We start from the raw sequence: 20793 nt of genomic DNA on the forward strand, positions 1-20793 counted from the left end.
GCCCGAAGGTCCAGCAGGCTTCTGTGCATGTTGGCTGGTGCAGGTTTTGTGCTGGTTTCCAAGAACTATAAGAGCGAGTTCCTCCCTCTAACTTTTGCATTGTGTTATATGGGCTTATATAGGGGCACCTGGGGGCTCAGTCGGTTAAGCATCCAACTTAAGCTCCGGTCATGATCTTGTGGTTCATGGGTTTGCGCCCCACGTCAGGCTCTGTGCTGACAGCTCAGGGCCTGGAGTCTGCTTCGAATTCTGTCTCCTTCTCTCTCTGCCCCTCTCCTACTCACACTCTGTCTCTCAAAGATAAATAAATGTAAAAAAATAAATAAATAAAAAAGTTCCCGGTATAAAATTTAGAAATTGACAGAAAAACTTAAGAAAAGGAATGAAGCTATAACAGCACAGAAATTTAATAATGATACAAACAGCCACAAAGCTGTGATAAGCAAAGTTATCTGGATGTTTTCACAGTTCTGGAGGGCAGCGATTGTGAGCTAGGCCTTCTTTCCAACCCCTCCTCCCCAGAAGACCTCTGCAGTACCATAAGCCCTTGACAGTGATTGTGGCAGAGAAAGGCATAAAGAGCGCTAAGGATGGCCCCTCACTCTCCAGGGGCAGTGCTTCTGGGGGCTACTGTGTCCGATCCAATCCATTTCCATCTAAGAGTGGGCTTTTAAAAATATGATCCGCGGGCAGAAATTCTGCTAGCGTAGATTTCTCAGGAACCACTCCATGGATCTGTAGAATTTATTTATTTATTTATTTATTTTTTTAATTTTTTTTTTCAACGTTGATTTATTTTTGGGACAGAGAGAGACAGAGCATGAATGGGGGAGGGGCAGAGAGAAAGGGAGACACAGAATCGGAAACAGGCTCCAGGCTCTGAGCCATCAGCCCAGAGCCTGACGCGGGGCTCGAACTCACAGACCGCGAGATCGTGACCTGGCTGAAGTCGGACGCCCAACCGACTGCGCCACCCAGGCGCCCCTAGAATTTAAAGAAAGAAAAGAACCACATCAATGCGACTCTCACCCTGGGCGTCCCCCCCCCCTTGCTCCTGGTACCTGTTTCTTGTCTGAGGTGAGGCTATGCAGAGGGGCTCTCCTACCTGGTCCTGAGGTCTGGGGAGCTCCGCTGCCCACCCAGACCCGAGCCTAGGTGCCTGAGCTTCCCCTGTGCCCCGTGCCACGGGAGCCAAGGGACACATTCTGCCTGATGCAAGCGCGGGCTGGTTGGGGTGCCTGGGTGGTTCAGCTGTGCTGACAGCTCAGAGCCTGGACCCTGCTTCGGATTCTGGGTCTCCCTCTCTTTCTGCCCCTCTCCCACTTGCACTCTGTCTCTGTCTCTCTCTCAAAAATAAATAAACGTTAAAAAAAAATAATAACAAAAAAAGAGCAGGCTGGCAAGGCTGGATGGTGACGAGACGGAGCTCCCCAGAGCACCACACTGACATAAAATCTAACTCGGCTAAAATTTCATTGTGGTAGGTTCCTCGCTTGAGGAACGACATGAGAGAGACGACAACAGGAGCCCCAGCTTTCCTCTTCAGAGGCATCATGTTTATGGATTGTGATGGGAAGGGAGCCTAATTCGGAAACTCTCCTTTGAAAGTCCCAAATTTTTCTGTCTCTCTCCTTTTTTTTTTTTTAATTAATTAATTTATTTTTTTGAGAGAGAACAAGAGTGAGTGGGGGAGAGGCAGAGAGAGAGGGAGACAGAGAGAATCGCAAGCAGGTTCCACACCATCAATGCAGAGCCTGATGCGAGGCTCGAACTCACGAACCGTGAGATTGTGACCCGAGCCGAGGTCGCACGCTTAGCCGACTGGGCCCCCCAGGCGCCCCCCTCTCTCTCTGCTTCTGATGCCTGAACTAGCTTGACACATGCAGCTGTCTCCTCTTTGCCATTGACTTGCCCGTAAGAATCAGGCTGCAAACAAGCAAGCCAGCAACCAGTGACCCCAAGGCAGTGCCAAAGTCTGTGACCCTGCTCGCTGAGCTCGTGGGTCCACCACACCCTGCGGGCCCGGCCCGGCAGGCCCCTTGTCCACCTCGTCTGGCACTTCACATCCCCGCAGGGGAGGCCAGGCCGTGTGAACCGAGGACATCTGCATCCTGTGGTCTTGCTGCTTTATCCGCATATCTCCTTTCCCCGCGGGCTTCCTCCTCTTCCCTTGCTCCACACCTTGTCCTTCGCAAACATTTTTACCCTTCTTCCTTCATCTACCAAAGGAGGGAAACTATACACGTGCACACACAGGAAGTGTTTGGGGATTGCATTTATCGAGATTTATGGGTCGTTGCAGAAATTGCTTCTCTCTCTTCCATTCTCCATTTTACCAACTTGCAAGATAAACCAAAGGCAGATGTCTGAGTCCATGAGCTACAAGATTCTAAATCGGAATTCTTGATTTTCCTTTAAAAACACCCAAAGAAGTCTCCCATGCCCCCTTCTCAGGCAGTCCTCTGGCAGGAACCCTTCTGTCCTCCCCACCCCCATCCCCTGTTGAGTTTCCACACCTCACCCCTTCCTCCCCAGGAAGGACTACATGGTGAGGCTCCCGTCCACCCAAACTTCTGGCTCCAGCAGAATCCCCAGCACCCTGTTTCTTCATGGATCTGCCCCCAACACACCAGTGAGTACCTTTCCTGAAGCCACTCATCTTTGTTACTGGTCTGTCCCCGCTGGAAGAACAAGTCCCACAGGCTCAGGCTCACAGCCTGCTTCCCCTCATAGATGCTAACTTGGTTTCTGCCAAACTTCTAGGGGACCTCCCTCTGGTGAGCAGATTGGGTAAACCAGTTGCCCCCCACCCCCTTTTTTTTTTTGACATTCCCAAGTTTCAAGCACAGCCCTTCCCCAGCTCTAGTCTTTCCAAGGCAAAGAGCCCCAACAGTTTGACGTGGTCCTCATGGTACAAACTCCCCACCTCTGATCACCTTGGAGCTATGGATCCAGTCTGGCCTGGTGACACTATCGGAACTGCATCTGAAGAGGAAAAGCTCTGTGCCACCAGCCCTGAAGAATCACTCACCACCTTTAGACCGGTCGCCGGGCGTACTTGCGACGATGTAGCTCATCCACTTGCTCCAGGTACCAGGTGCCTGGGAACAGGCTGCTTATGTCACCAGGTGGTGAGAAATTCACTGTGGAGGGAGCAGAAGCAATGCTTAGGGAAGGCTGCATGGGGGTGGGGAAGAGACAATAGTCTGGGGATGCCTTCACGGTGAAGCTGTCCTGGCTGTGCTGCAAGGGGCTGTGAGGCCACCTGTTACCTCCCCCCCGACAGAGCCCCGGACCAGCCCAAGAACCAGAAGCAGCCATCTTGAATCTAGTATTTGGCTTGCCTATTAGAACTTTTCCTCAAGGAGTATGACCTTTCCTTACAGTAAGCTCACCTTCCTCTATTGAAGTCCTCATCATGTCCTTTTGTCAATGCTATCTGGCTTGAGGTATGTGTGCCTTTGAGCTTCCTGGCTTCTAACAGACACTTCCTTCCTAGCCCTAAATTCTCTGGATCTGATGCATTGTGGTATTTCTGTTCTTCGTCCGTCAGCATTCATCTTGGGTCCTGTTTTTATTTTGTTTTTCTTCTTTATTCTAACATGTCCCCTGTTGCAGACATGCAGACTACTAGGTCTAAAGTTTTCCAGAACGTTCCCATTTCTGTGAATTCTGTGTCCTTTTCATATCACACTGCAAGCCATGTGTCCCAAGTCTTTGAGAAAATATGTTTTGTTCTGGTACTGTTTTTAAAACCACCGCCTGAGTGGCTAGTCGGTTAAGCATCTGACTTCGGCTCAGGTCATGATCTCATGGCTCATGAGTTCAAGCCCATATTGGGCTCTGTGCTGACAGCTCCGAGCCTGGAGCCTTCCTGGGTCTCCCTCACTCGCTGCCCCTCCCCTGCTCGTGGTCTGACTCTCTCTCTCTCTCAAAAATAAATAAACATTAAAAAAATTTTTTTAAACCACCATCTGGTCTTTCCAGTTGTAACTTTAGCTTTTGTGTTTTTTTCCTTTGTTGCTTTTTTTGGGGGGGGGGCAATACTTTTTTTTTTAATGTTTCTTAGGGAAAGGGGGCAGGTAGGCAGAGATAGTAATATCTGTTGATAGCTTATTTATATACATTAATTCATTTAATCAATTGGCAATCTTGCAAAGCTGGTAATGATTTTAGAATGAGACAACTGAGTAAGATTTCAATAGTTTCGCCAAAGATAAAGAGCTGATGTTTGTCACAGGTCAGTTTAGATTGGAATATCCAGCTCCAAAGTCTGGGTTCTTTCACCTGTTACACAGATAGCAGTTTTCAAGACCACGCATCTAGTATCCTTGGGACTACACTGTCCCATATCCTGTTTTGAGTGGGTAGCTACAGTCTGTCCTGGGAAGTTACATGCTGCCTCCCCGCTCTTCTCTACTCTGCCAAATGCTTCCCCACTCAATTCTTGCACCCTTGGACATAACAGATTTTCTCCCCATCATATCATAGACATATTTGCGCTGGCCCGCTGTAGTCCAGACTTCCGATGAATCCCCAGCTCTCTGCCCCTGGCATGGAATCCGAGAACAAAAATCTCTCTCTTTCTCTTCCTGCCCTTTTTCTTACCCTTATGGTAGAATTGTTCTCTTTGGTCCATTATTTCTGTGAACTCCTCGGGAGACATACGCTTCCGGGAGGCGAGGCGTTTTGGCAGGTCTGAGACACTGGACACCAGCTTTTCCAGGGGGGATCCTGGGAGACAATGGCCAGACTGTTAAATCTACTTCACGGTCATTATCACTGCTGCTGACCATGAGTCCGATAGACAGCGAGGTTCTGTGAAAGTTCAGACCCTGAAGGAAAGTGCTGTGTGTGGCTTAGCATGTCAAGAAACGATAAAGGTCAGCAAACATGTTAGCAAAACATACAAGCAAACACACTCATCCGGTCAAGGTATGTCCCACATAGTGCTTACGTGTGCACCCCTGATCACATCTGATGTAAAATAATCAGCAAATATTTATTGGATATCTCAAACCCACCAACTTCCCTTTAACCGGTTGTGACAAATGACCATTGATTACTTCTTGCCTCGTCCATTTGCTGGAACTACCTGACTTGTTCCCCCATTTTCGCTTTTGTTTCTCTTCAGTCTAGTTCAAGTAGGAGCCAGGCAAATGCTTCAACTACATAAGTTAGACAAACTTACTCCATTGCTTAAATCCCTTTAGGGAGTTCCTTGGCTTTTAATCACAACATCGTTCTGTCAAGATAGGAGCCTCAGTAGTGATGAGGCAGAGCGTGGTTTCTTTTACCAGATGAATCTTACCAGAAGTGCCTGATAGACAGAACTCACCTGGAGAAGCATCCTGGGACACTCGAAATGAAAAAAAACTCGCTGCCAAGCCAGAACCGTAAGAGAAGGCCCCAATCCTGGAGCCAGCCAAGTCTTGGGCAGAGTGCCTGCAGGGAAAGAAAACCCCAGAAATGTATTGGCATTATACTCTGCACTTCAAATAAGCCACCAACCTATCGGCCCAATCTAGCCAACCTCTTGCAAGTAGAAATGGGCTCCAGCCTCTCTACGCAAATAGGGACTTTTGGAAGACCCTGGGGATAGGCCCAGAGAGAAGAAAATCTGCCGGGAGGAGAGCAACTAAAATCCAAGCTACCGAAGGCACAATGAGCATAACGGAATTTGGGGGTATGAAAGGGGCTCCTTCTCACCTATGAGGACAAGATGAATTCAGTGAACTCGGAAGTTTGGAGGGCAGACCAATTCAAGGCTTCCATGTTTGCTGGTAATGTTTCACCACGTGTAACTTTTTTATCATCCCCTCATCAGTAATAATTTGATCGAGTACATATACATATATATATATATATATATATATATATATATACATACATTTATATATGTCCTATGTTATATGCAGGTACTATAGTACAGGTATCGCCTTATAAAACCCACAAAATAGAATATCAACAGAAATACCAAATAACATCTGAGCACTTGCTGAACACTACTGTTTCAATTCTTAAAAAAAATTTTTTTTAATGTTTATTTATTTTTGAGAGAGAGAGTACAAGCGGGGGAGGGGCAGAGAGAGAGAGGGAGACACAGAATCCAAAGCAGGCTCCAGGCTCTGAGCTGTCAGCACAGAGCCCGACATGGGGCTCGAACTCATGGACCGTGAGATCATGACCTGAGCCAAAGTCAGAAGCTTAACCGACTAAGCCACCGAGGTGCCCTTAATTCTTTTAGACGTTTAACACTCATCAAAACCCAAAAAGGTAGGTATTATTAGTGTACACATTTTATAGATGGGGAAAGTGAGGCACACAGAGGTTAAGTATTTTTCCAAGGTCAAACAAAGCTGATAAGTGGTATTTGAACCTAGGTTGCAGGTTCTACAGCTTGACTCTTAACCGCCAGTTAAGTGCTCTCTAACTCAGTGGAGCGCTGTGTACTCTCTTCCTAAGTACAGAGATTTCAAATGGATGGGATAAAAACATGCACAAAAGTGCTCCTGTATACTTGCTGCATCCGGGCAGGTCTTGCACGTCCCTTGACATCATACAACATCACGTTGGAGACCATTGTTTAATACCGATAGTAAAGCTGCCTATACATATACTTTTGAAACAAGTTTCTTTCATTCTCTTTCCTTCTTTCTTTCCTTCCTTACAAATTTCTGAACTAGAAGAGGAACCAAACTTGGTTGACCCCTCTGACCGTGGGTTGGGAGGGAGATGGTGGGACCAGACATAGTACTCACTGGGACAGAAGGGATGCCAAGCATCCATACAGCGATGAGGTGTATGTATTCCCGTTGTGCGTGGAGAGGTAAAGGGAGGCCTTGGTTTTCTTGTTGAACATGTCCAGAGAGGCCTTTTGAAGTGCCTTATCCAGGTCCTTGTTGGTGTAGGTGTCTTCCAGCTTTAGCCCCCTGGGAGGTGGCCAGAAAAACAGGCCAGGTGAGACAGCATAAGAAGGGAGGGAAGTAACAGCTTCTGGAAAGAAGACTTTGGGGCACGTGTTTTTATTACAAAATACTAGGAAATACAGACAAGCACAAAGAAAAACGATGTCACTAAGAGTCCTACCATTCAGAGAGAGCACTTAGGTCATACTGTTCTTGCAGAATACATCCTGCTTTCATATAAAAAAGTTAAGTGGAAAATAAAATCATGCTATGCATTCTACTCATCATGCTTCCCTGGCTAATTTTCCCTATGACATTAAATCATCTTCCATAACATTATTTTTAAAGGCTGCAGAACGAGTCATGGTACAACATGCCCTACCTTAACTACTCTCCCCACACCTGTCCCCCAGTGAAAACACTACAGCAAAGAGCGACCTGTTCCCTTAAACATGTGGATTTGCTGAACCAAAAGGTGTGCACCTCTTCAAGGCCTTTGCTTCGTGTTTTCCTATTTCTCCCCAATGTCCTTGTGTCAGTTGACACGTCCATGGTTGCCTGTCTTCCCAAAGCCTTGTCACTTCTGGGTGTTCAAATTTTAAAACAGCTATGTAAGGAAAATGGTAACTCGCTTAGATTTCGTGAGTGCACACGGTGAAAAATAGGATTATGTGCATTTCTTCTTTGAGGAAATTTCTGGTCCATATCTTTTTCTCCATTTTCTATCAGGGTGTTTATCTTATTGTTGATGAGGCTTTCATATATTAAAGACAGTAAACTATTACCTTTGGTGTATATTAGAATTTTGTTTTTCATGGGACAGAAACACTACTTCTAAGGCATAGATCTAAGACATGGGTCTTAGAAGCAGTGTTTGTGGGGCGCCTGGGTGGCACAGTCGGTTAAGCGTCCGACTTCAGCCAGGTCTGTGGGGCGCCTGGGTGGCGCAGTCGGTTAAGCATCCGACTTCAGCCAGGTCACGATCTCGCGGTCCGTGAGTTCGAGCCCCGCGTTGGGTTCTGGGCTGATGCCTCAGAGCCTGGAGCCTGTTTCCGATTCTGTGTCTCCCTCTCTCTCTGCCCCTCCCCCGTTCATGCTCTGTCTCTCTCTGTCCCAAAAATAAAATAAACGTTGAAAAAAAAAATTAAAAAAAAAAAAAAAGAAGCAGTGTTTGTGCTAATTTTGATATTTTAGTTAGTGGTGGGGTTAGTAGGGGCAGTAGGTTAGCAATAGGGGCAAGTGTTGGTAGAATACACCAAAACTTGAAAAAAAAAACAGCTACCAAGAATAAAAGGGAATATTTTCTTCCCAGTGGGAAATGTATATTGAAGAGTCTTCTTTTCTTTCTTTTTAAATTTTTTTTTTTCAACGTTTATTTATTTTTGGGACAGAGAGAGACAGAGCATGAACGGGGGAGGGGCAGAGAGAGAGGGAGACACAGAATCGGAAACAGGCTCCAGGCTCTGAGCCATCAGCCCAGAGCCCGACGTGGGGCTCGAACTCAAGGACCGCGAGATCGTGACCTGGCTGAAGTCGGACGCTTAACCGACTGCGCCACCCAGGCGCCCCAAGAGTCTTCTTTTCTAAATGTCTTGGAGTGATGCCTCAATAAATAGTACTCTTCTAAGGGGGTGAACTAGACTATCTCCATTTCATAGGTGGAGGATATTGAGGCAACAAGTGAGTCATTAAACCAAAGGCAAGTGAGAATGAGGCCTGACGCTCCTGAAGTTGCCATCCCATACTGTGATTATCTGCTTCTAGGTGTTTCTGTAAGATCCTCAAGGGAGGGACCAGGGAGTCACATTCATTCTGGTGTCCTTAGAGTTTAGTAATGATGCCTGACGCATAGCTGATGTTCATAAAATGTTTTTTTGACTTGGGACACCTGGGTGGCTCCGTCGGTTAAGTTTTGGACTTCGGGTAGGGTCATGATCTCACGGTTTGTGGGTTCGAGCCCCAAGTCAGGCTCCATGCTGACAGCTCAGAGCCTGGAACTGCTTCAGATTCCGTGTCTCCCTCTCTCTGCCCCTCGCCCGCTCATGCTCTGTCTCCCTTTCTCTCAAAAATAAATAAACATTAGAAATTTTTTAAAAAAATGTTTCTTGACTGAATGATTTAGCCACACTCCCTTTCCCCTTTTTTTCTTATTCTCTGAAGCTTCTTATAGCCACTTGATCTCGAGGTGCTGGCAAACGCCCTGTGCTCCCTGAGATAAAAGGAGGAGGGCGCTATGCAGACCATTACCCAATAACTCGTGGACTCCGTGTCATTTGTATTGTGTTGGAGGATTGCCCCTTCTCCCCCCATGGCTGCCTAGACGTGCAGAAACCTCCTCTTTCCTCAGCCCTCACGAACCTCTAGGTTCCCCCAAAGAGGACTCACCTGAAGTCCTCCAGCCCCTTATACAGGCTGGTCTTCATGTTGCTGCTGGCTGACAGGAAGTCATTGAACATCAGGCGAGCCAGAGATTTCTGGACCATCTTGCAGAAGGGCGTGTGAAAGATCATAAACTGTAAGTCATCGAGAGTGAAAGGCCGATCGATGCCAGCTGGAAGAGGAAATGTGAAAGCAAGGATGTGCCATGGCAGATGAGCCATTTAGACCTGTGTCCCGCGACCTAAGTGTGCTGAGGGACTCACAGCCTCCAGCAACCCACATGGGTTTGTTCATTCACTTAACGAGCATTCTGTTAAGCACTTACTTATAAAGAAAGAAGTGAGAGAAACAAATATTTTCTTCCTCTCTACTGTTGCCAACCTTTCTGACAGATAATTCCTCCAAATCAAACTACTGTTGCATTACTTTCTCTATTTTTCAAAGGAGGAAACAGAGTCTCTAAAATATGAAGCTAGGGCATGTGTCCAAGATTACCCCATCTTGAAAATGGCTGACTTTGGATTTAGGTTCTGATGTCTCTGACTCTACACCCCAGACTGTCTCTCTCACTCCAAGGAGGAGGGCAATGTGCCCTCTGCCCTTAGGAGTGTTTATAATTTAGTGCTGAGAGTCAAAGCAGCATCAATCAAATTTCGTAGGAGGTTAAGGAGCAAAATTAGAATGCCAAAAGGATTCCGAGCTGGTGAGAGTAATTAGCCAAGAGCGATTTTATAGTGGACGGGAGGTAGAGAGGTCCAGGTGGACTGCTTAACCCGTGGGGTCGGTGGCAGCTGGCATTCCTCTCAGCATGGTGGAAAGGGTCAAGAAGTGGCTCCTTAGGCCACCCCTAGAGCATCCGTGCTCTGGCACTTCTGTACATGCCTTTTCCTACACTGATGCTTGTCTGGGCAGGAGTACGCAGTTAAGAACCCTTGTATTTTCTTTAAAGTAGATTGCTCTGTATTTTTAAGCTGAAGTTTGTTTCTTTTCTGATTACGAAAGCGGTACATGTTTTCTTAGCAAGAAAACTCAGAAACTAAAGGTGAAAATAAAATTAACTTGTAATATTACCATCCAAAGACAAATCACTAATACGTTAGTGTACCAAAAATAGAGGTCAGATTTTTCAACACTAATATGTTAGTGTACCAAAAATAGAGGTCAGATTTTTCAACAACCAGACTTTAAGAGGTAGCAAACTACAAATCATGAGTCAAATCACTCCTGGCTTCAACAGAAACAAATCCTAGCCCCAGTAGGAGGTGGTTATTCTGACACACCACAGTACCTCCCCAGGTGGCTGACACCCACTGGTTTCCTACTGGTGGCTTTGGTTCTGAATTGCTTCCTTTCTTTCATTTAACTTCATACTTGAATTTGGATGGCTTCCAGATGGACTTAAGCATAGATCCATGGAAGGGTGTCAAAGGAAGGGTACTTTCACTCTTGATGACTTACAGGGTGTCAAAAGGTGTCAAAGGAATTACATGATGCAATTCTCTTGAGATCATTTTTGGAGGAGAGAAGAAACCTTGTCTTAAGCTTTTAGGACAAACCCTTGGCCCCATGGAAATAGAGTCCCCATTTTCTGCCCTCTGAGCCCCATACCTTGCTTCCACTGGTTCTGGATTTTTTGACGGTATAATGTGTAACATCTGTCCAAGGCCCGTAGGTAGCACTGGATGGAGAGCTTCCCATCCACCATTGGGTACTCTGTAGCCACATCTGGTTTGTAGAAGTCGTATACGTTCTCCATGTGGGTTCCCCTAAGCCCTGGCAAGGCACACAGAGGGATTCAGGACTGTACAATGCAGTCCCCACAGAGCAGAGAGGATAGGGGAACCATGTGCCAATAATTTCTTGGTCTTCCTCTGTCTCATGCTCAAGCCTGAACCCACTCAACATCCCTCACACATTCAAAGGAAGTTGAACAGATTGTTGCTCTTATATCATGAGATGTATATTTCCTTTTCCATACCTATACAGGCTTAAAATCTGGAATAGATGCGAAAAGTCTCAAGGGAGAACCTTTCTCCTCATACCCAATTATCTTCTTTCATATTCAGTTGCCAGTGTAGCTCCTTAAAGGTCCTCATCTACAGCATCAATGCCACTCGTTCCATGCATCATTATCCCCATGTGTGATCGTGCAGAAGAGGAAAGCTCACCGATCCCTCTCTTCCCTTCCTCCCTGCCCTTTGCTCCCCAGTATATACAGCCCTTTGAAGGCAAGCAATGTCATCCTCAAATCCATACTTTAGCTCTGCATAGTGAGTATGCCAGCTTGGGAATGGGAGCTATGTATTTGACTATGCCATGCACAGTCTCTTTGTACCACATATCCACAGTTTATCACAGACCTCTCTCGAGGGCCAGAGGGGCCTTGGGTCCAACCAGCATGGCCACGGCTCCAGCCCCACCTGTGGGACGAGCGTTACCACTGGGATAGACTGCAATGTCTCCACAGACCACCATTGCATAGCGACCTGTAATGAGAGACAAGACGTAATTATTATCACTACCAAATCTTGAGTAGACGGGGTGCTTTCTATGACCCAGGCACAAATACAAAATCAGTGAACAAAACAAATATCTCTGCTCTCACAATAAGCCTATATATCAGGTACAGTTGTTCCCTCTTTATAGACAAAGAAATTGAGGCCCAAGGAACTTAAGTCATTTGGCCAAGGCACACAGCTAATAGATAGTATGATAAGGATTTAGGGTCAGGATTCCAACACAAATTCATTGAAACCCAAGAACCTTCTTTTAAGAATTCGAACAACTCCCAACTCCATCCCCAACAACAAAAATATTGTTTTATATATAGTTTATATATAGTTTAGAAACTATAAAAAAAAGTATTTAGAAGCTGTTAAAGAAAAGATTAATAAATTTGGCTATCTAAAAATTCAAACTTTTTATCAGAAACAAGCTCAGACAGGGGTGCTTGGGTGGCTTAGTCGGTTGGGTATCCGACTTCGGCTTAGGTCATGATCTCACGGTCCGTGAGTTTGAGCCCTGCGTCAGGCTCTGTACTGACAGCTGAGCCTGGAGCCTGTTTCAGATTCTGTGTCTCTGTCTCTGCCCCCCGCCCCACGCTCTGTCTCTGTCTCTCTCAAAAATAAATAAACATTAAAAAAAAAAAAAGAAAGAAAGAAAAAGAAACAAGCTCAGACAAACTGGGGACATATTTACAATATTTAAAATCAACAAAAAGCTATTTTCTTTCATTTATAAAAGTCTCATAAAAAAAAAAAAACAAGGTATGTAATAGGAGAATGGCCAATGAACATCCCAAAAAATATTGAAGTTCTCTTATAATGAAAAAAAAAAAGACAAATTCTTATTTTTCCCTATTAAGTTGACAAAGATTAGAAAGTTTGATAATATGTATTGTAAGAATGTACTTTTTAGTACATCTTGAAGAACAATTTGGCACATTCTATCAAACTCTTATTTATTTATTTTAAAAGTTTATTTATTTATTCTGAGATAGTGTGTATGTGTGCGGGAGAGGGACAGAGAGGGAGAGAGAGAATCCCAAGCAGCCTCTGCTCTGTCAGCACAGAGCCTGATACAGGGTTCAATCTCACTAACCGTGAGATCATGACCTGAGCTGAAATCAAGAGTCAGAGGTTCAACCGACTGAGCCACCCAGGTGCCCCTCTATTAAACTTTCAAATCAACATATGAAGCAACTCCATTTCTAAGAACTTATTCTTACCATACTATCACAAGCATGGAAAGCTATTATACAATGTTCATTAAAATATTTTTTTAGGGGCACCTGGGTGGCTCAATCAATCGGTTAAGCAGCTGACTTTGATTTCAGCTCAGGTCATGATCCCAGGGTTGTGGCATTGAGCCCTCCGTTGGGTTACACACTGAGCATAGAGCCTGCTTAAGATTCTCTCTCTCTCCCTCTGCCCCTCTCTTCCACTTGTAGGCTCTCTCTCTCTCAAATTAAAAAATAAAACATTTTTGTGTAATTGTAAAAAATATACAGTCTAAAGATCTATCAATATGGGACCAATTAAATAAAATTTGGCATATTCATCAATAGAATATTGTAAGGCTTTTCAAAGATAAGGTAGACCTTATATATATTGATATAAAATGACCTCTAAGACATCATGGAGATGAGGAATAATATGTACAATGTTAAAAACTAAAACTGACTACTTATGTGTATGCTTGGAAGTACATAGAAAAATTCTGGAAGAATATATAGAAACCGTTAGTGTGAAATTTTGGAAAGTGATAATGCGGTGTCGAAAGGGAACTTTTCTTCACTGTCCACTCTTTTGTGTATGTGTATATTTTTTAATTATAAATTTCAATTACTTTCACTAAAGAAAAAAAAAGAGCAAAAATTGAAGTCTGCTGGACAATCTGAGGCTATACGACTTTTTCCTTCCCTCATACCCTACTGTCTCTCTGGAGTGATTCTGAAATTCCTGGTAAGTCCTAGAACCATCTCTGTCCATCTGAGGGACCCCAGGTGGAAGGTTGGCCAGATGAAAGCAGAAATCCCACCTACACTGATTTTGTCTAGTCTTGGTGGTTGCCATTAGGCTAAAGTTTAAATACGCTTTTGTTTTGATACAAAATGATTCACATCTCAATCGTTTTTTTTCCTCCCTCTGACCAAGACATCATGTTAAAGAAGGATACCCTTCTGTGGAGTATGCTGCCACTCAGCAGAATCTACTCATTTGAAATGACATACTTGAAGCTTATGATATTCCCGAACAAGGTTCTGAGTTTTGGTTAAAGGTTGGTGAGTGTCCCTTGCCCTTCATTTCTATTCTCCAACTAAATGCTTGACTGGACATATTGGTGATGACAGGAGTAGGGGTTGCTGGACAGGCAATAATATAAGTGCCAAGTAGGAGAAGCATTGTAAGAACAGATTTGATGATGTAGAGGCTGGGACATCCCAAGTCAATGGAACCTTTGATGGTGAGGCTACACAGAACAGTCAGAATCAATACTGAATGGATGTGTGAATTGCACTGCCATGCTGTGTGATCAGAGGCAAAGAGTTCAACTCTTGTTGGCCTCTCTTTAAAAAAAGAATATTTGATTAGATAAACCCTATGTTCCCTACCAACATTAAGACTTTACAATTAATGTTAATTATGGTTTCTACAGTTTTAAACTCTGGTTTCCAACTTAGTAAATATACTAAGTGCCTTGACAGAAATATTCTTTCACAGCTCTGTGGATCTCTTCTACAGTCTTTTTACCATCCCTGCAAGGCAGGTCACCAAATAAGAACTCTGAGGCTCAAAGTGGTTCAGGGACTTGTCAACAATGATCAACAGAGCTAGGTTTCAAACTCTCAACTTGTTCTGTTTCTCTTGGACATTTTCTTGCTATCACAACAGGTGTTCATCCTCTAATATATCATTGAGGGAAAATATAAGTAAGAGACAGGATAATGTTCGTATGTTAAGCAAAAAACAATTTCCTAGTAACCAGGAAAGGGAGAAAGAGAAGAAATACTCTGTGTACTAGTGTATCCTGTGATTCTCTGGGTCTATTTCTACCAGGGTGTCTTCCTCTTAACATCTAAACTTGTACAAATTTCTGTCTCTCAGAGGCTAAAGAGAAGCTTACAAGAAAGAGTAATATATTGGGTTTGGTTTGGCATCTCACCCCTGCCACACACTATGTGTAAGATATTGGACCCTCCATTTTTTCACCGATAAATTAGGCATCAAAATCACTTCCTAGGCTGTTGGAAGTGAATGGCTATGTGCACATGCTGCCTAATTAACAGTATAAAGCTATATAAGTCTAAGCATTTATCATCATTGTAGTTGTTGATGACAGCAGCAGCTGTATAAATGAGTTGTCCTTGATTCCCTGATGAAACCACTGGGGAAATGGAGAAACAAAACTGAGGATCCAGCCTCAAAGCCAGCTCCTGTCTTACACGAGGTCTCAGACAGCACCTACCATCCCAGGAGCTGGACTCTACCCAGTTGGCAGCATTGAAGAGGGAGGCAGTGCCACCGTAGCAGGCATTGGTGGTATCTATGCCCTCAATGTCAGTGTTGCCCGAATCCTGGAAGAGCTCCATGAGCACTGTTTTGACAGCCTTGGACTTGTCGATGATGGTCTCAGTGCCCACTTCCAGCCTGCCCACAGAGTCCCACGGGAGCTGCGTGCGTTCCATCAGCTGCTGTACCACCGTCAGGCACAGGGAGTTGATGTCCTCCTGGACTGAGCAGAAGCCCATATGGGTTTGGCCCAAGCCCACTGTGTACTTCCCTGCTTCCACATTGTTATATTTCTCCAGGTCTGTTTGGTCCACATATTGGGCTGGGAAATAGACCTCCAAGGCAAGGATCCCCACATTCTCTGGCCAAGTATCTGTTTTGGCCAAGGGGACAGCAGGAACTGTAGAAAATCTGTAGTGGAGATAACAATCAAAATCTTACAAGTGGTCTCCAGCCAGTCTCCTCAAAATATAACACAGCAATTATTTCATCCATTTTTCCTGTATTTTGAAGTTATATTGTCAAATGAATGCAAATTTGAGATGGTTATCTTTCTGTTGAATTGACTCTCTTATCCTTATTAGACGTCCCTCTTTATCTTTGTGATATTTCTTCCATAAGGTCTACTTTTCCTGATGTTAAGAAAGCTGCCTTCTTTTTTTTTTTTTTATTACTGTTTGCATGGTATATCTTTTGCTGTCCTTTTATACTTTTAACTTCTTAGGGTCTTTATATTCAAAACATATCTCTTCTAAACAGGACATAGTTAGGTCTTTTTTGTTTGTTTTTTAACAAGACTTACAATATTGATGCTTTAGTTGGAGTAACTAGTCCAATTATATTTATTGTGATGACTAATATAGATGGGATTAAATTTATTATCTCACTATTTATTTCCATTTCTCTCATATGGACTTTGTTTCTTTATTTCTTCTTTCCTGTATTCTTTTGGATTAAGCAAGTATTTATTATTATTCCATTTTATCCCCTCTTTTCCATTTAGCAATGACCTCAGAGAGATTACAATATACATTCTTGGTTTATTGTACTCTAACTTAAATTAATACTTCTACTTTCTGAACAGTGAAAACCATACTTTAGTTTAACTTCATTTATCCTCTCCCTCCCTTTGAGCTATTATTGTGATATGGTTTACTTCTACACATGTTATAAACCCCATAGGATATAATTTTAAAAATTTCATTCATTTTTAAGGTGCCCCTCTCATTAACCTCCTTCCTCCTTCTTCTTTCTTTTTACTTCACAAGAACACACTTATTGTTTTTCTACTTTTTAAGGCACTTAGATGCTTGATTCCATCCTCTCTACTTTTCCTGATTGGGCCTCCCAGTATTTACTGAGCACATCCCACACAATGTTCTTGATGCCCAGTAGTGAAGACGACATCCTTTGTGCCCACCAAGAGAGCACAGTCTAATGGAAGAGGCAGGCATTTTACAGCTAAATACATAGTGTAAGAAGCAAATGCTGTGAGAATATGGAAGACAGAGAGAATAATTCTAAATGGAACAGAGAGGAAATGGGGAAGGAGGCAGTGGAAGAGGGAAGAGATAATCTGTTTCTTTCCTGGACCTACCCACCTTGCTTTAATCCTGACTGCTAATATCCCTGGTGAAATTCTGGAGTTTCTCCTTCCAGCTACAAGTACAGAGCTCACCAGGTCCACCTCCATCTGTTCACACACGAAAGTACCTGAAATCTAGTAAATTTAGTGATATTCTTCCTTTTACAGATGATCAAATCATGGCATATGTTGGTGAAGTGATGTGTTCAGAGTACCTTCATAGTTACTCATGTGTTAGAAATACCCTGTCCTTTCACCACCTTGGGTGTCACCAAGGCACTCACGAGGACCACCAGGGTCCTTTGACTCATATCTGGCTACAGAATTCCTGACCATGGTGAGGGGCAGAATGGCTCCACAGGCTTATACATTTAGCTGTATGCCACCAGAACTGTAGCTCAGGTTGAGTGCATTTGTCAATCATCTTGAGGATTCTGGGCTTCTGGTAAACCCCAGTTCTTCCATCAGAAAGGTCACTTTGAAGTGCTGTGAGGCAAAGTGGGCCACAGGATCACAAAACAGTGAGGCAAAGTATAAATGTTCATCCATTTCTGACAAGAGAGGTTTGGAATTTAGTTATCTGCCCTATTGATTTGGTGTTCCTCCCAAATAATTGGAGTTTGTACTATCAAATATTTGTGGAGTATCTTCCCTAGTACATAGGAGCTAATGGTTAGCCAGCACTGGTCTTGTGCTTGGCTAGCTTTCCCCTCAGCCTTGTTTTCATTCTGCCTTCTCTAAGCTCCCTCCCTCCCTCTCTTTCCAATTAGAAATCTCAGCTTTCAAGCAGAGGTTCCAAGAATCAGCCACTTGGTAGCTTTTGTAATGATCTTAGTAGAGAGCTATTTCTGGAAATGGATTCCAGAGCCTTGAAGAAAAGTTAACATGTAGAGGCTTCCAGAAACATCAGACCACTGGAGTTAAGAGGGCCCTTTTAATCTTGCATTTTCTCTAGAGAGTAATCACTTTATTTCATTTAAAACTGGTTTTGTTCTGAGGAGGTTGCTTGGTTCAAGAATACGCATTAAGCTTTTATTTCTTTATTCCATCTCTCCTCCTTTTCTTGTGTTTCAAAATTCACTATTATATGTCAGGCACTGTGCTAGGGAGAGGCTGTAGAGGTAGAGAGGGAAGGCAAAAAACAAGAGGAGGCCAAGATTCTTTTTTTTTTTTAATGTTTTTATTTATCTTTGAGACAGAGAGAGACAGAGCATGAGCAGGAGAGGGGCAGAGAGAGAGGGAGACACAGAATCCGAAGCAGGCTCCAGGCTCTGAGCTGGCAGCACAGAGACCGACGTGGGGCTCGAACTCACAGACCGTGAGATCATGACCAGAGCTGAAGTCGGACAATTAACAGACTGAGCCACCCAGGCGCCCCGTGGAGGAGGTCAAGATTCTTGAGGACTTCCTTGACCAGTGGGAGGAATAGACGAAAACATACATATATACATGCATACCCCGACGGAGAGTTAGAATGTGATAAGGGCCTCAGGAGAGATATAGGCAGAATCCCACAGGAGTTTGGAAGAAGTAGAGATTTCTTATGGGTAGAAGGCTCAGGAAAATTTTGTGGAAGAGGCTACATTGGAGATCAACCTTGATGGATGAGTGGAGCTTCTGCTGATGAAGAACTGGGGAGGGGGGGGTGGGATGGCAGTCACAGTGGAGGGTGACTGAATACAGTCCCCTCCTGTGGAATGGAGAGTGGAGGGGATTAGGAACACAGCACAGGAGAAAAGCAGGTGGGGACCATCAAGTGGAAGGCACGATTCTTCCTTAACAGGCAGTGAAACATAAGCTAAGATGGGAGCAGTTCTTGGGTTAGATTTTGAGCTGGTGTTGTGGAAGGGACAGAAATACAGAGAGACCCATAAAGAAGATTGGGTTTTTTTTGTTTGTTTGGTTGCTTTTTTTAAAGTAGGCTTCATGCCCAGTGCAGAGCCCAATGCAGGGCTTGAAGTCAAGACTCTGAGACCCAGACCTGGGCTGAGATCAAGAGTTGGCTGCTTAATGCTCATCCAGGCCATAGAAAATTGGATGAGCTATGAGTACATCAGAAAAAGGAAATGTGAACAAAGATCCCAAGTGTGAACCAAGGATGCCAGAGGAGAGGCAGGTTGGTTGAGCTCTGAGGTTTGTCTCTTTCTGGGAAGCCCACTGTTGCTTATTAAAACAAGCACACCCAGGTCAATCCCTTCCTCACAAATACAAAAACAGGTTAAATGCTGAGCTGGGACATTAGACTTGTCTAAAAAGGGTGGGGGAGAATGTGGACAATGGCAGAGAATAATTAAGAGAATAAGAAGCTTGAGCATCAGCCCCTACTCTACACATTCATACAGCCAGGTTCCCTGGGTCCCAGGCAAGGGAAGACACTAGATCATAGTCATTTTTCTAAGTATTCATGGAATGCAGTGTGGGAGGAATGGGCTAGTCCCACGGCGCAGTGGGTCCCGAGGTGCTTAGCTGTAGTTATTTTACTACCAACGCTGGTAGGCTCCAAGCACATGGGCCAAAGTGGAGGAGTGTTTACAAATAAAAGGTATGCATGTGTGCTTCTGTGCACAACACACTGCGCATGCGCGCACGAACACACACTTATCTTTACATCCCATTTCCCCTTCTCATGAAATCAGAGAGCAGTGAAACATGCTTCTGATCCCCAGTCCATTGGGAATCTTGCTGCAGTGATTGAGGCAGCGGGTATGACTAACATTGCAGTTGGCACAGAATGCTGTGGGTCTTGGCAGGAGCTCAGGGTAAAGGTGGAAACAGCGGTGGAGAAGAGAATGATGGGGCGGGGGGGGGTCCCCTGGTACTGATATTTCCACTGTTTTGTGCAGCTGGGGGAGTGAAAGATGTCATCATCTGTGAACAACAGGTATCGGAGGTTCGGGATCCCGGAGCTCTGCAGCTGAGGGACCACCTGTTTAGAGAGAAGGTAACTGAGACCCTAAGGGGTTAACTTGCCTATCTAAGGCTGTGCACAAGCCTTGCCCACTTTTCACTGGGATTCTACCGAGCTTTTCCTCAAGGCAGGCCCTCTGCCCATCTTTTACTGGTACCATGACCCTTCTCAAAGAGTGGCCTGCACAGTCCCTGGGAACAATGTGACTCACCTTTGGTGGGCTCCTGGGAGAAGGCTAGCAGGTGAGAGCGAGGCTTCCTGCATTGCTTTCTTCACTTGCAAGACCCGCTTCACTGAAGTCAACAGCCGTTGCATTTCCAGAGAAATAAGCAGAAAGCCAGCAATTCACAGTCCTTGGGAGAGTTACCCAGAGGTGCCCCATTAGGCTTTATAGAACTCTGAGATTCCTGCCTCTGGAAGCCCCACCCCTGCTTATCAAGGCTCATTTGGCTTCTAAAACTGGGCCAAAGTTCTCACTCAAAACATGGGCGAGTGGAAGACAAACATCATCTCTCCAACTTGTATGTAGCTGCCCTGAGCCTGGGCATGTGTGGGGGTGGATGGCTCTGATCCCTCCTTTCTCAGCCTTATTTATAGCCAGCCACTTCATGGGACTGTGATGGTCCTTGCTGCACATCCTGAGGTAACAGCACCTGGCCTGTCTTGGACCCTGGCTTCTCATCTGAGCTATTCTTGCTTACTGTTCCAGAATGCTTTCTGTGGAGTTAGCAGTTATTATTTTAATATGTTATGCGTAATGAGGGACATCTTTCAAAACCAAAAGGATGAATGTTCTAATAGTAGTTAGGAGTGGATGTTGGCACACAAGCAAAGGGCTGGGAGTAGAGAGGATGTGGACTCCGCTCTAACTCTCCTCTCTTTACCATCACTCTTGCACGTGTATAGCTCTACACAATTTTCAAGTCAACTTCAAGAGGTGTTGCCATAGAAGTATGGGACCCCCCAAAAGGGCTCCCCAGGGAAGGCCCACTTTACAGATGA

The 20793-nt window shown here is 44.6% G+C and overlaps 1 protein-coding gene across 2 annotated transcripts; it reads right to left on the bottom strand.

Annotated features, from left to right (window-relative positions):
- Positions 1-383: 383 nt before the first annotated feature.
- Positions 384-20202, bottom strand: HMGCS2 (3-hydroxy-3-methylglutaryl-CoA synthase 2). Of its 2 annotated transcripts, XM_045478841.1 has the most exons (10): positions 20003-20201; positions 15255-15709; positions 11648-11773; positions 10896-11060; positions 9294-9459; positions 6762-6932; positions 5339-5445; positions 4609-4734; positions 3032-3143; positions 384-744 (listed from the first exon to the last, which is right to left on the bottom strand). In XM_045478841.1, the coding sequence occupies exons 1-9, from the start codon at positions 20104-20106 to the stop codon at positions 3037-3039; spliced, it is 1527 nt and encodes a 508-aa protein (XP_045334797.1). In that variant the 5' UTR covers positions 20107-20201; the 3' UTR covers positions 384-744; positions 3032-3036. The 2 variants fall into 2 exon arrangements, with proteins under 2 accessions (XP_045334797.1, XP_045334798.1); XM_045478842.1 differs by lacking the exon at positions 10896-11060 and having other exon boundaries at positions 20003-20202.
- Positions 20203-20793: the final 591 nt, after the last annotated feature.

Source organism: Leopardus geoffroyi, chromosome C1, assembly GCF_018350155.1.
Source record: "Leopardus geoffroyi isolate Oge1 chromosome C1, O.geoffroyi_Oge1_pat1.0, whole genome shotgun sequence".
Lineage (NCBI taxonomy): Eukaryota > Metazoa > Chordata > Mammalia > Carnivora > Felidae > Leopardus > Leopardus geoffroyi.

Coding starts and splice junctions, on each gene's coding strand:
- HMGCS2 (XM_045478841.1), bottom strand. CDS start 20,106: ATGCAACGGCTGTTGACTTCAGTGAAGCGGGTCTTGCAAGTGAAGAAA. Junction 6,933..9,293: donor AAGGGGCTGGAGGACTTCAG/GTGAGTCCTCTT, acceptor GCCACCTCCCAG/GGGGCTAAAGCTGGAAGACA. Junction 4,735..5,338: donor GTCCCAGGATGCTTCTCCAG/GTGAGTTCTGTC, acceptor ATTGTCTCCCAG/GATCCCCCCTGGAAAAGCTG.